The sequence below is a fragment of the Lissotriton vulgaris genome, chromosome 7 (assembly GCF_964263255.1).
Source record: "Lissotriton vulgaris chromosome 7, aLisVul1.2, whole genome shotgun sequence".
Classification (NCBI taxonomy): domain Eukaryota; kingdom Metazoa; phylum Chordata; class Amphibia; order Caudata; family Salamandridae; genus Lissotriton; species Lissotriton vulgaris.
In genome coordinates this window covers 1,453,242,777-1,453,257,914 of record NC_141695.1, presented here as the reverse complement: position 1 = coordinate 1,453,257,914, position 15,138 = coordinate 1,453,242,777, and the positions used below count along the sequence as shown (strand labels likewise).

The 15,138-nt window shown below is 46.6% G+C and overlaps 1 protein-coding gene across 1 annotated transcript; it reads left to right on the top strand.

Moving 5' to 3' along the window:
- The first annotated feature begins 5,230 nt into the window (after window positions 1-5,230).
- LOC147705811 (endogenous retrovirus group PABLB member 1 Env polyprotein-like) lies at window positions 5,231-6,778 on the top strand. The gene has a single exon (XM_086928986.1). The coding sequence runs from the start codon at window positions 5,231-5,233 to the stop codon at window positions 6,776-6,778; it is 1,548 nt and encodes a 515-aa protein (XP_086785112.1).
- The last annotated feature ends 8,360 nt before the right edge of the window (window positions 6,779-15,138 follow it).

Sequence of the window (15,138 nt, the reverse complement as noted above, 5' to 3'; positions counted from 1 at the left end):
AACACGTACACAGGGAGCCACAGACGACATTTTACCGTACGACTGTGTTACCATGTCTTGAATGCGTACGAGGAAAGATATCGAGAAAAGGGTCCCGAGAGCCTTACGACTCTATACAGAAAGGTCGATATCGGGGATGAGAGTGAGTGTGATGTGACGGACCTCCTTACGCGTACGCTTGAGGTTTTCCGCCACCTCACCGAACAAGAATCGGAAGCTAAACCCCCGACACCCGTAGCAACCGAACCCCAAACTGAGCGAGCTAGCACCATGATGCCAATTAGAGAGGCTGCTCCCTACTGGGTTCCTCCACGAGGTCTAGGAACTCACGATGACATTAACCACAAAGATGCAAGAGGGAGGGTAGTGTATAATTGGGTCTACCAACCATGCGATCGGCAGGATATCTTGACGTTCCGAAAATCTCTGCCTGATTTACGTAAAAACCCCACTGCCTTCTATACTGAATTAGGTACAGCCCTAGGTTCAATGATCATGACCCTGGCTGATATCGATTTGTTTTTCGGGCTATGTCTCCCAGCTGATGTGTGGAAGCTAATCCGGAAAGTCGACCACCTTGAGCTGTTCGGACATACCTGGTCACAACTCGAAGACATAGATAAGCAACGAGAGCCTGGACAGAAACCCTTGAAATCCATTTTAGACCTCCCAGATAAGATCGTACAGAAATTGAAAACCCTGATTCCAGAAAAGAAAGTTGACTGGTCGATAGTAACGGCTTGTCGTCAGAAACCCCAGGAGGATGTATCGGAATACTTCTCCCGGTTTGAAACGGTGTTCTCCGATTACAGCGGCCAGGACATGACCACTGCAACCGGACACCATCTGTTTGTCCAAAATTACGTTAAAGGTTTGTCACCGGAGGTCTCCCAGAAACTGCAGGCCAGCGAGAGTAGTTGGGCTGCCTCCAAACCTGCGGCTATCCTCCAGATGGCCCAATATTATGAGAACCAGAAAAACGAAAACGATAGAGCGACAGAGAAAAAGAAGAAAGACTTAAAAGAGAGGGTGATGATTGCGCAATTGCAAGGGGTGACTATAGGACGAGAGCAATACAAAGGAAGCTATCATACGAATGTCCCTAAGAACGCACCTCCTAAAGACCGCACCTCGACACCCCACATTGGACGTACAGACATTAGAGAGGACCAGTGTGCTTTCTGTAAAGGATATGGCCATTGGAAATCCCAGTGCCCGGTTCTTTCAGAGATGAACAGAAATAGGGACCCCAAGGACGTAGCGGGTGGACCAAGAAATAGAGGACAGCAGCGGGGGCTCACAAATGACATGACTAACTATAGATCAAACAGACCGAATACATTTGACCGACCCAGACAGAATCAGTACCAACAGTCCGACTGTGACGATGCCCACGACTTTGCATAGGACTGCCAAGGGCAAGGGAGGGATCCAGTCGAGCTCTATGTTGACCAGCAAGGTCCTTATGTCACTGCTAAGGTCCTGGGTACAAAGTCTCCATTCCTGGTAGACACTGGCACAACACGTAGTGCGTTATCTAAACGACTGATTCCAAGGGCACGCTTGTCTGGCTCACTTGTGACATCGATAGGTTTCGATGGACGCCCTCCACTAACCCTTTGTCCACTCCCATCCCCTTCGACTTAGAGAACAATACCACTGACACGACATTTTTGCTTTCCTCCAATACTCCTGATGCCATTATGGGACTTGACTTACTGAAAAATTTCCGAGCGACCATTAGATGTTCCCAAGACGGAGTTCGAGTTTTCCTGTACGACAACTCAATTCTGCTTAGACATTGCCCTTCCCGACGCATGTTTTCTATCAATGACGCTGACACATCCCTGCTTGACACTCTGCCTCCGTATCTGTGGGCCAAGACGGATTCGGACGTAGGGCGCATGATGATTGACCCAGTGCACATTACTGTCCGACCAGACGCAACACTCCCAAAACTTCCACAATATCGGATATCGCCTGAGGGCGAGAAGGCATTGGTAAAGATTATTCAGTCACTGATAGACGCAGGAGTGGTAGAGGAAGTGGTTAGCAACGTTTGCAACAGTCCTATCTTGCCCATCATCAAGAAACAGGGAGAGGGGGATGAGAAAGCATACCGCTTCATCATCGACCTTCGAGAGATCAACATAGTGGTTGTACCCCAGTACCCCGTGGTCTCAGACATCACCACTATCCTGACCTTGATTCCTTCTACTGCCACCACCTTCACTGTCATTGACCTTAAAAATGCATTTTTCTCTATCCCCATCCACCCAGACAGCCGATATCTCTTCGGCTTCACCCTGAAAGCCCGCTCATATAGGTTCTGCCGAGCACCCCAAGGATACACTGAGAGCCCCAGTATCTACAGTCAGGCTCTCAAGAGACAACTGGATCAGGTCCAGTTACCCGATGGAGTGGTGTTAGTACAATACGTCGATGACATCCTTTTGGCGGCCGACACCACTCCACTAGCAGTCACAGCCACCATTCAACTCCTGCACTTCCTTGCGGAAAATGGCTACAAGGTCTCCAAAAAGAAGTTGCAATTCTGCCAACCCCAGGTCACTTACTTAGGCCACCTCCTGTCCAAAGACGGAAGGAAACTTACTCCCGACCGGATCCAAACCATTCTCGAAACTCCCGTCCCCAAGACTCAGAAACAGGTTCGCTCCCTACTAGGCCTCACCTCCTTCTGCCGACAGTGGTTACCAAACTTTAGCCTCATTGTGAAAACGCTGCTTTCTCTGCTAGCTAAAGATGTCCCCTTCCCACTCCCTTGGACTCCTGAGTGCCATACCTCCTTCACGGAACTACGAGATGCCCTTTGTTCGGCCCCTGTCCTAGGTACCCCCGATTACACAAAGCCCATCTCCCTCTACACTCACAAAAGGGAGGGGTGCGCTTTATCTGTCCTAACCCAGTCCATTGGCCCAAAGCAACGACCGTGCGCTTACTTCTCTGCCACTCTTGACCCTGTAGCCAGAGCCTTACCTGCCTGCCTTCGAGCTGTAGCTGCCGCTGCTATCTCTATCCGACAGAGTGAGGGGATCGTGCTCTCGAATTCCCTCACGGTACTAGTACCCCATGCAGTTGACACCCTCCTGAACCAAACCAAGACGCAACACCTGACGAGTGCACGACTGACTGGATACGAGCTGACTTTGCTTGCACCCCATATCACCCTGAAAAGATGCACCACACTGAACCCGGTAACTTTGCTACCCCTACCAGAGAACGATCCCAATGTGCCCCCTGTACACGACTGTGTGACTCTCACGGACGAACAGACTAGAAGTAGGGTTGACCTCAGAGACACAGCTTTTCCTGACCCCGACGGAGAGCTGTGGGTGGACGGTTCTTGCATCAAACTCCCTGATGGCACCACTTCAGCTGCCTATGCAGTCACCACGGCCCGAACTGTAGTAGAGACAGCCCGCATCACACAACGATCTGCCCAGGCAGCGGAACTGATTGCCCTGACACAAGCATGCATCCTAGCAGCAGGTACCACAGCGAACATTTACACCGACAGCCAGTACGCCTTCGGGGTGGTTCACCATTTTGGGCTCCTTTGGAAGGAAAGGGGATTCTTGACCTCACACGGCACCCCTATCTTGCATGGAGATTTAGTCTCCGCCTTGATCGAAGCTGTCCTTCTCCCCAAAGACTTGCGGTCATCAAATGCCAGGCACACAAGAAAGTGATAGACATTATTGGACAGGGAAATGCACTAGCGGACCTCACTGCCCGAACGACAGCTGAAAATAGGACGACAACACGCATGTACGTGACCAGGTCACAAGCAGAAAAATGGACCGACGCTAGGGACACTGTTAGGGATATTCAAATGGCTAGCACACAACGCGACCTGACTGAATGGGCACGGGTGGGACTAAAGGACGATGAAGGCTGCTGGCGGACAAAAGACGCAAACAAATGGTTGTTACCTGACTCATATCTGATTCCCATACTGACTATGGCACACTCCCCTGCCCACATAGGATCAGCCCCCATGATTGAACTTGTCTCCAGAGTTTGGCACAACGATAAAATCACGGACTCCGCCAAACGTCTGGTCCAACAATGCCTGATATGCCTGCAACATAACCCTGGGAAAGGAACTGTGGTCCCCGGGGAGGGTTTGGGGTTCCCAATCACCCATTTGAAGTCCTACAGATGGACTACATCCAGCTAGACAGATGCCAAGGCCTGAAATATGTGCTTGTAGTGGTGTGTGCATTTAGCAAGTGGGTGGAGGCATACCCAACCCGTGATAACACTGCTATGGCCACTGCAAAAGTACTGCTAAAAGAATTCTTCCCTCGCTACGGCCTTTGTCGAATTTTATGGAGCGACAATGGCCCCCACTTCATAGCCAAAGTCATCCAGCTCATCTTAAAGGGGCTGGGTATCACACAAAAGTTCCACGCAGTCTTCCACCCCCAGTCTGCTGGACTAGTCGAGCGGCACAATGCCACACTGAAGCTAAAATTAGCCAAGATAGTGGCTACCACAGGACTGAAATGGCCAGACGCTCTCCCACTGGCATTGCTATCAATGCGTTCCACCCGCACCAAACACCACCTGACACCATACAAGGTCGTTTTCGGCCTGCCCATGAGCGTCTGGTCTGCACCTAAACCCACCTCCATTCATGACGTCCTGGATGTCCTAATGTCTGATTATTTGTACAAGTTAACTGAAACTCTGTCTGTCATTCATCAGCAGGTGCAGCAGGCCATCCCCGATGCTTCCAGGGGTCCGGACCATGACATCCAACCGGGGGACTACGTGCTAGTCCGAAATTTTCAGCGGGCGAAGAGTTTGGAACCCCGGTGGACGGGCCCCTGGCAAGTGCTGATCACCACCCGGACGGCGCTTCGAGTGGAGGGGAAACGGCACTGGCTGCACGCACACCACTTTAAGAAGGTTTCCTCGACCCTGACCACGACAGAAAACATCGACAACCAAGAAGAGCTCCTGAACAAGGATCGACCATCACTGAACTGCTATCCTGACACCGAGGCACTTGAGCTTGCCAAATTCTCTGATCCCACTGTGCCAACCAGAGAAGGGTATTTCCTGCGTCGAAAGGAGGGAGCTTCGGCTAAGTAGACCACGGGCTGAGTTAAATCTCAGAACGGTAACCTAAACACTACCAAGGGTTACCCGGAGAGAAACTAAACAAAGTCTGTGGTTCTGCCCGCTACTGAGCACCTTGAAGATGATGGAAGCGCCAGATAAGAAGATGATGGAAGCGCCAGAAAAGAAGATGATGGAAGCAACAGGAAATACCCATTACAGGAACCCAAAGACTGACAATATGCACAAATCAAAGACAATCGCCTTCTTCATTGTCTTCCTCTTTTGCCTTCTCCTTATGCTTTCCTTCTGGATCCTGGAAGAGAGCACGCCTAATCATCAGATATTGTTAACAACTGCACAGCCTACCACCATGAAAGAACATTATTTGATCTCACTGTCTCCTCAACTCAGAGAAAGGCGAAAGGAGTTCTGGAACAACTCTTTTGTGCAGCTACTTCACCAGCACAATCTCTCCACCAATGCCACCAACTGCTGGATCTGTGGGTTGCTACCCCACGCCACTGGACACTCGATACCTTTCATCCCTTCACCCTTCTCAATTCACGGCTCCTGCCTTGCTTGGCTGATCCTCCTGCAAGAAAGCTATAAAGACAATGCCACCTCCAGCAAAACCATGACGCACTTCTTTCATGAGGTCTGGCGAAACAAAACAAAGACACACTTCTGCCCGCAGACTTCCAATGACTCAATCCACATGGACATTCCTGCTAAAGAACGAATTGAAATGCAGGTGTTCAACAACCCAACCAGACCCACCTTCTCCTACTTGCGGAAACGAACGGCTGCCACTCTGACTGTGGCCCTGTCAGTCATCAACGTCACAGGCCACATGTGCATAGAAGGACTTGGGACACAGCTGGTAGGCCGCAGCGCCTGCCGTTTCACCAGAACTTTGGACTCCACCGATCCACCTTCCTTTGTATCCTCTCCAAATATGTATTTCGTTTGTGGCACAAAAGCTTACACCTGGCTCCCCAAAGGCTGGGGGGGCACTTGTTTCATCTCCTTCATTCTTCCTCCGACCTATGTGGCCCCAGCAAATCACCATCGACAAAAGCAAGCCAAGGATATTGAACAAGCCGACTCAACAGGAGCACAGTTCCTCGATGCTATGAAGGGACTTGTTCCACTTTGGGGCCCGATGGCAAACAGCCGTGCCATCCGACATTTGACTCAGGCAGTTGAGACAACAATGAACATCACAGCTGGTATTCTTGCTAATAACACAGCCGTACTTCAAGCGGTCCGCCTGGTGGCTCTCCAGAACCGCCTGGTTCTAGATGTGGTTCTTGCAGACCGTGGTGGAGCATGCCGCATCATTGGGTCCAGCTGTTGTACATATATACCGGACAATTCACCCTCAGTATACAAGGCCATCGAACACCTCCACAGACTCTCTTCAGAAGTCCACCAGGAACAGGAAGAATGGTCGCTTGGTGGTTGGTTCTGCAACACCGTTAAGAATTGGGGCTGGAGACTGTTTACGATTATCCTGATTCCTGTAGTTGTTATCTGTGGGTTGTGCTTGGGAATCCAATGCCTACCGGCTCTGTGTTCCTTATGTATGAATTGTATTTGCCCTAAAACTGTGGACTTTGGAAATGAATGCATGGGAGCATTATATGATGCCGAGGTTAGGAATTTGATGAAGATTGACATTGAGTAGGCAAGTTGGCTAGATACCTTGAAAAGGGAGGACTGTTAAAAGTTAGGCCGCAAACGTCAACATTATCGGCGCCATCTTGCCCCTTTTCGAGCCCATTCGTGCGCGTAAGCGGCAGCCATCTTGAGTACCATGGCCTCTCTGCCCCTCGCTGATAGCCAGCGCGTCTCTCTCTCCCTCCTAACCTCGCAAGCATCCCCCACTCGCTGACAACCCCCGCTCTCACATGCCTTGGGTCATAAACCCCTCTTCAGCGCAGCTCTGCCTCGGAACCCCATCCTGTTCCCAGCGCGACACCTCCCTTCATTCCTTTCATGGTCCCGGGTCCTTTGATACAACCCCCTTTTCCTGTGTGCCCGTTTGTCTTCCTCGTTCCCAGGCCGCCACCTGGCCCTGCGGATACTGTTTAATGCCCCTCTGTACAGTAGGAAGCTTCCTCCATCAAAGGACCCTCGAGTTGATCAAAGCCCCCACCCTATGAGATCCGATCAACCCCACACATTCCGTGAATCGGCGGAATATCCAGCTGCGCGATAATCATCACCTGTTGTGACCGGGGTGGGGACTTCAACTGTAAATGTGTGTGGGAACGGGCCTGAAGGGGGGATTCCGAGGATGTCTTTCCGTACATCAAAGGGTTGACAGAGATTTGTTTCATACAATAAAGCAATAAACTCGTGTATAAGAAGCCAGGCCTCAGAGATGCGGTTAGAGCACCTCGAGAAGATACCCTGTTGTCTGATTTGATGTGTTCTGCTCCGTCGGAATAAAACTTCTGTTTCCTGCCTTCCAGTCTCCAGCGCCTGCCTCTTTGTTTGGTAACTTGAGTGGGTATAGAGGCGGTTAACGCCGGGCAACTCTGAAAAAGGTCATCGGCCCTACCTTTTTCCACATCTGTACGTTTGCTTGCGGGTTGAGATCTCCCCATGAACCTCCGGTTGGTAAAATCTCACTCTCGTGACACACTCTGCGTCCTCGAGGAGACAGACTTCACGTCGTCTCAGGCTACGCCTCCACTCTGATTGGCCACGCCGACTCCAGTCGAACTTCCGGTTTTGGGTTGCCTGGATACAAGCATACTTAATGTTCCAGTTCTAGCTCCTCAGTACGAGCCTTTCCCACGGACAGCTCGGTTGGCGTTCAGATCCAGACCGCCTTTGGCTACATCGCGGAGTTTTGATCGCTGATGTTACTATATCAAGGGTAAGCCCACATTACTGGATACTGAGCCTAATCCCATGTGACAGGACTCCGTCTGCAATCCATTTGTTCGGATTTGCGGCGGTTTTTTAAGAATCACGTAGGCACGTCCATAGGTTAACGCTTGTCACCTAGGCACTATAATGACCTATTTTTGTTTGTTTGGATCGGACAACACATGATCCTAAACAAGCCTTTTAAAATTCTTTTAGGTTGACCAACGGGCTACCCTCTGGAAGAAATCACCTCCTGACCGATCCCTTTGTAAGTAACCTTGAGCGACTCTCGTAATTTTTTGACGTTTTGTACAAGCATCTCTCTGATACCTATTCCTTTCCTTCCAGCCCCCCACCCCCTGTCTTGATAAAGACCCGCCGTGACTACCAACTGGGGCGCAACCTGGGTCGAAACGTCGACGCTCTCACTTTTGGCCAAGTTAACTCCAGGAATATGGACACTAACCACTTATCTTCCTTGGAACATTTACTTATATAAGACTGGCCGCATAAACAATAGAAATCACATCGTTTTAAACCTGCCCCGGTCCTCTTTTTCTTTGTGATTTTATTGTAAATAAATGTTTTTGTAAACAAGTGTCACTAATAAATGTTGCACTTGTCACTTGAATCACCACAGTCACTACTCACGTAATTGCCAAGTAATTGTCAGTAATGTAGTGGAATGAAGTAATTCCAATTATATTGTTTTTTCTGTTTTTAAAAAAATATAAATACTTTGACTATCAGAGAGTTTTGCTTGTTTGTGTGCTTTGGAGCTGCCCACAGCCCACCCCAAAGAGATTGTCTATACCCAACAGAACCACTTGTTTGTGAATTAAAGCTCAACTCAGGACAATTCATGCTTAATGTTTTGGGGGAAACTTGGGAAGTACGACACTTTGGACTTTTTACGATGTTGGACAACCACTTTAGCCAACCCTCCAGCTATGGACAAGGTAGTAAGAAATCTGGGAGTAAAGCAGGTTCGAGAAGTCTCCTTTAAAGCCCAAAGTATTGCTGTGACAGGGACCTGTTTTGCTGTTCTGAAATCTTTGATAAAGATTCTGAATATACTACCACTTCGGACCCATAATACAATTGTGTTAAATCTGGTAACTTCTACATTGGACTAAGCACATGCCCTCTACTTGGGGTTCCCGATTAACTAATTAGTAAGTTGCAACTTGTCCAAAATGAGGCAGCCAGATCTATCTTAAAGTTGCTAAGACAAATTGAATTTGGCTAGGCTAAAGCAACTTCAATGGCTCCCTATTAACGGGAGGATTAAGATCAAAGTCTTGCTAATCCTGTTCGTTGTAAATAAGGAAAAGGATTCTGTCCACCTTAGGAATAGGTTCTGCATATACAATCCATATAGAACTCTTTGTTCAGCTAATCAGTGCCTTCTTTATGCTCATAGATTCAATAAATCCAAGTTGGGAGGTGGATCCTTCTCGGTTCTTGCTGCCAAGCTTTGGAATCGAGATGCCAGTTGAGCTCAGAATGCTCGTCTCAGAAGTGCTATTCAGAAAAAGGCTAAAGACCTTCCTTTTAGCAGACAAGGAGGATTCCATGAATTTCTTTCTCTGTGGGCCGGCTCCAGGACGCTTTCTTGCAAAGCAGCTGTGGCACTTTACAATGAGAAATTCAATTCAACTGACTAAAATTGCAATTTAGTAACAGTTTGGGCTTGCCTGTTCCTCTTGGAGCATAGTCAATTTTTTATGTGCATGTGTTGATCATTCATGATGCCCAGCCTGCATTGACTTCTGGGTTCTTCGCTATATAATGTTTGCCTGCATCTTTGATGTGGATATTTGTATGTGTCAAGAAAATATCACAAATGAAATGTTTAAAAACAAAACTGATGTTCATATCGCTGAGTCTAAGCTATGGTAGTATGGTGGGCAAAAGAATGATGAGTTGGAATGCTACCCTGAGCGATTGCCACTGGTTAGAATTATTGCAAGCGTCCCTCTCTTCACCTTTTGTGTGTTTTATGCGGATAACCAGGGCACTATATGCGACTCACAATCCTTATCAATACATGGGCAGACAAACCATTGTTTTTCAGTGCCAATAATAGCATTATTAGAACAGACATTACATGTCTGCCCAGGACTAAAACATGGATCTCTTTCATCACATTCTATTTTCTCCAATTAATCCTAGTGGGTATGTCTGTAAGGTAAAAATCCAGAAATCCTTGTTTCTGACTATTGGACTGAAAGCTAATGAAGTAAAGAAGAGTCTTCTTTGCTGTAAGTTTAGCATTAGGTTTAGGGTAGGCTTAGTGTTAGGTTAAAATTAATAAAGGACTTCAGACTGGTACTTTCAAAGCCCCCTTAATACATCTCAGCTAAATAGTCCAAAAGCTCCAAATTACGAAACCGAATTAGCGGAAAGATCCTCTCAATTAAAAACAAATGCCTTTACCCACCATACCGTCCTACCCAGAAATGCATACACAGGATAAGTATGAGGGAAAAGAGGCTGCATACATTGCAAAAAAATGCCACCATGCAGCCTGACCTCAACCTAAAATCTTTGTAAACTACACCCCATTCACTGACTGACTTATTGCTGTGCTCAAATGGGCTCTTTCCGTATTGTTTGCTCCTTCCATCCCAACTTCTTCCAAAACCCACCACCTTCTATCCTACTCTAAATCTATTACTTCCTCTTCATCCCAATTCACAGTACCCTCTGTCTCCAAATCACCTACAACCTCACTGTAGTCCACATTCACCACATTCAGACCTACCACACCCAACTCAATTTAATTTCCACTTTTTTAGCATTTGCCCATCGCCAACCCCCTCAATCAGGCTCATCTCAGATTTAGGATTTGGAAGTCAACAATGCCAATAACAGACCAGAACATTCTTCCCACGATGTTGGAAGGGCATGCAGGACTACTGCCTCGTTTTTGAATGGCATTCTCAAGCTGCACATGACTAAGCCAGCAGCTAGATAAAATATTTGTCCTTTTTTGATGGGGGATGACTCCTTCCTTCCAGGCCACCCTGCCTGGAAGTTGAACACTCCTGAGGGCCACATACAACACACCAGGATTTCCTTCTCTCAACGTCTGTACCTAAACATGATCAATAATCCACATCCAATGCCCCCATGTAAAAGGTGCCCCCATCTACTATGCCCTTACTACATATGCTCATCATCCTTCTGATCACTTTTTGCACTTACCTTCCTAAGTCCCCACACCTTACAGGCTGCCCCTGCACTGTCAGTAAATGCAAGAAATCTTCATGTTCAATAAAATTAACTTCATGACCAATCACAATCCCAACCATCATAGTGCTGTAATTCCTATTATAATCTGGCCTCTGAGGGTCAGACATGCTGTGTTCTCTAAGCCATCAGTGCATCAACAAAAAGTTGTCCTCTTTATTTTTAGTATATGATCACACTCATTAAAAGGTATTTTCCAAATCTTTCTTCACTTCCACCTCCCTCTGGTCAGAGTGTAAACCACAGTCACACTCTGACGCCATCTGTCTTTCACACGCTGCACCTCACCTTCCCCAGCCAACATTTTCTGGATATGCCTGCATCTTGGGCAAGCCTCACCAGAGCAATCAGAGAGCAAGGCCCTTGAACAATGTTCGGCACATCAGCACTGTTCAAAAAATGCCACTGTATAAATCGTGGAAGCCAAATTTAAAATGCATGGTCCACCCAACGGCCTCCCTCCTTTGATAGCTCCAGAGTTACATTTAAGATCCCAGTGCTGGAACCGCATGAGGGTATCCCGGTGCTGGAAGTATCTACTGCTGGGTGGGATCAGTCAAACAGCCAGGTCTTCAGATCCCTTCTGAACTCCTGAAGGAAGGGGGAGTCCCGGATGTGGAGGGGGAGGCCATTCCAGGTCTTGGTGGCCAGGCAGGAGAAAGAGCGTCCGAAGCTCTTGCTATGGCAGAAGCGGGGGATTTGAGAGAGGGAGGCAGAAATCAGGCATCTGGGGGGCTTGTGGAAGTTCAGATGGTGATTTAGGCAGACCAGTCCTGGTTGTGAAGAGCTTTGTAGGCGTGGGTGTGCATCTTGAATTGGCTTCTCTTCTGGACGGAGACTCAATGGAGTTTCCTGTGGTGAGGATAATGTGGGCCCGTCTCTGGAGATCTAGGATGAGTCGGGCTGCTGAGCTCTGTATGGTTTGCTGCCTCTTTAGTAGAGGAAATGTGATTCCTACATGGAGGGTGTTCCATAGTCCAGTCAGCTCTTGACCAGGGCCTGATTAATGGTGCGTCTGGTGCTGATTGGGAACCATTAACACTCCTTAGCACATGTATATATCAATCTTTGAGGTAACACAGGTACGTAATGTGCTCAATAAAGTACAAACGTTAATAATAGACAAGAAATGGTTCTTCTTTCTTCATAGTCGTTCAATTTAATGTGTGCAATTATTCACAAATTGTTCTCTACAGCTCTACGTTCTCAACACGTGTTTCGTCGCAACCGGGAAGTCGTCCCGCGACTTTCTCAAGGCTGTTTGATTGTAAATGCACAAAAAATCAATGTCCTGTTGCTTTCTCTCTGTATACTATGTTGCCATTATTCAGTTATCTTAATAAATTCTTCTTTGAACTATATTAGGAAAGCAATCCCATTTATAATAACAGCCCAAAACCAATTGGTTTCAGGACAGGAAATGATCAAAGTGTACCTCATGCATATGGTGGGAAAGAAAAGAAAACTTCCATATTGACATAAAATGAAAAAACAAAATACCACACAATGTACCACTGTGTGATAACAGTAAGTCTATGACCCAAATACAGATGGAGAGACCAAGTCAATGTGCATGATGATAATAAAGCCATTGACATTACCCGGGATATTAACCTTTGATCATACCATTGTGGGCGTGAATTATGAAACGGAAAACTATTAGAGCTAAGGGTCACCCTAATATGGTGTTAGCCATGCACTAAAGAAGATAAGTGATAACGGTGATTTGAAGGTGTGTAGAGAAAAATCTGACTATGCTCCCAAGAGTCTAAGGGCCCGATGTAGGTCGGTCGGTAACGGCCGAAAATCGGTATTTTCGGCCGTTACCGATCGGTATACATGATTTGACATGTAGGTGCACTATTTTACCGAATCGGTAACTTTACCGAATCGGTAAAGTTACCGATTCTGTAAAATACAGAATCGGTAACTTTACCGATTCGGTAAAGTTACCGATTCGGTAAAATACCGAATCGGTAATTTTACCGATTCGGAGCCACCCATATGTAGGTGGGACTCTTCAGAGTCCCAGGAGCCTTAACGAATCGGTATTTTACCATCAAATCCTATTTGATGGTAAAATAACGATTCCGGTGTGCATGCACATGTGTGCATGCACACCTATGCCATGTGACAGGCAGACCTGCCCTTAGGGCAGGTATGCCTGCCACATGGCACCCGTGCCTGTTTTGGGGGTGCCAGAGGGTGTCAAAGTGACACCCCCTGCACCCTTGAGAAATTCGGTATTTGCCGATTCGGTAAATACCGAATCGGTAATGTCCATTCATTCCTATGGGCTTCAAAGCCCATAGGAATGAATGGGCATTACCGATTCGGTATTTACCGAATCGGTAAATACCGAATTCATCCGATTCGGTATTCCAGCACATCTGGAATACCTACATATCGGACCCATTGATTTACCGATTTTAAATTACCGAATCGGTAAAATTCGGTAATTTAAAATCGGTAAATCAATTTTACCTACATCGGGGCCTAAATTCCGTGTCAGTATAAATACCGAAAGTAAGATAAGTAATCTCACATTTTCTGGATCGTCATGTTCCATAGTGCCAATATCGGCCCACTGACCATCCCTCCCGCACCAAGATACATGCAGCATGAAATAAGCAGACAAGACAACTTTTTTGTTGGGAAAAATTTGCTGCAAGTTTATTAGCATAACAATATGCCAACAAGGTGGGTTATCTTACAGGCGATCAAAAGGCAAGCCGCCCCTTGCGGCCTACCACCTGATGGGCCAAACTTGCATCGTGGCCTTAGCCAATCGGTGCCATGCACTAAAGAAGATAAGTGATAACGGTGATTTGAAGGTGTGTAGAGTAAAATCCGACTATGCTCCCAAGAGTCTAAATTCCGTGTCAGTATAAATACCGTAAGTGAAATAAGTAATCTCACATTTTCCGGATTGTCATGTTCCATTCCCCACAAAACAAACAGTGAGAAAGGACTTCTCGTTCTCACTAACTGTGGCAGCCATCTTTAAATGTACTGAGACTTCACTGGCTGTATGTATTAAAGACGCTCAGTATGTGCAAAGAAGCACAATCTAAATATCTAATTCCAAATAATAAGTGCTGGGAGTGTCACTACCATAAGATCACTTGTAGTAAAGAAAACCCTCTTAATCAGTGTTAAAGGTAAAACTGAGATTCAAGTAGCATTATTCTTGATTTGGTATTTAGAAAATTCATAGGTTATTACCAAGTCTGTGTACTTGTTGAATGGAACCATAGCTGTGTTCTAGTGAATATTGGTACGTTTATTGTGATTTATTCAGTTTAAGCTTCTTCTCTTCATCCATTTAAGTCAGTACAGCTGGAATTTTTAATTAGTTAAAAGTTAAACGGCATAATTCATCTGACTTATATACACATTTTGTTGTCAAGCCAAGTACAAAAATAACGATAGGAAGGTTGAAACATGCATGATGTGCTATAAATTCAATCATTTAAAGGGAACAAAATAAATTTGAGATGTGAATGCAATTTGCTATTGTACAACGTACATATAATTTATAAGCTGCCTCATTATTCTTCATTCTATATGAGATGCAACTCTTGTTAAGAGGGTGTGCTAGCTGGTCATATCTGTCGTACCCCTGTTCAAGTAGTCCCCTGTGGGTGCTCTTGCTTTATTTTATCTTTACCGGGTCCGTATGTGTACTGTCTATGCATTTTGTTAAATCATTTATCTGCCCAGGAAATAGTGCAATTCCTGGTCAAGGTTCAAATCCTGTTCCACACTGTGCAATTTCAGAATCCACTCTGCTTCTCTCCTCCGTAGTATAAGTTCCCTATTTCCACCTCGCGGTGGTCTAGGCACATGTTCCATCCCGGAGAACTAAAATCGTTGGTTTGTAGTTTGTGCGGAGCAAATTGACATATGTGT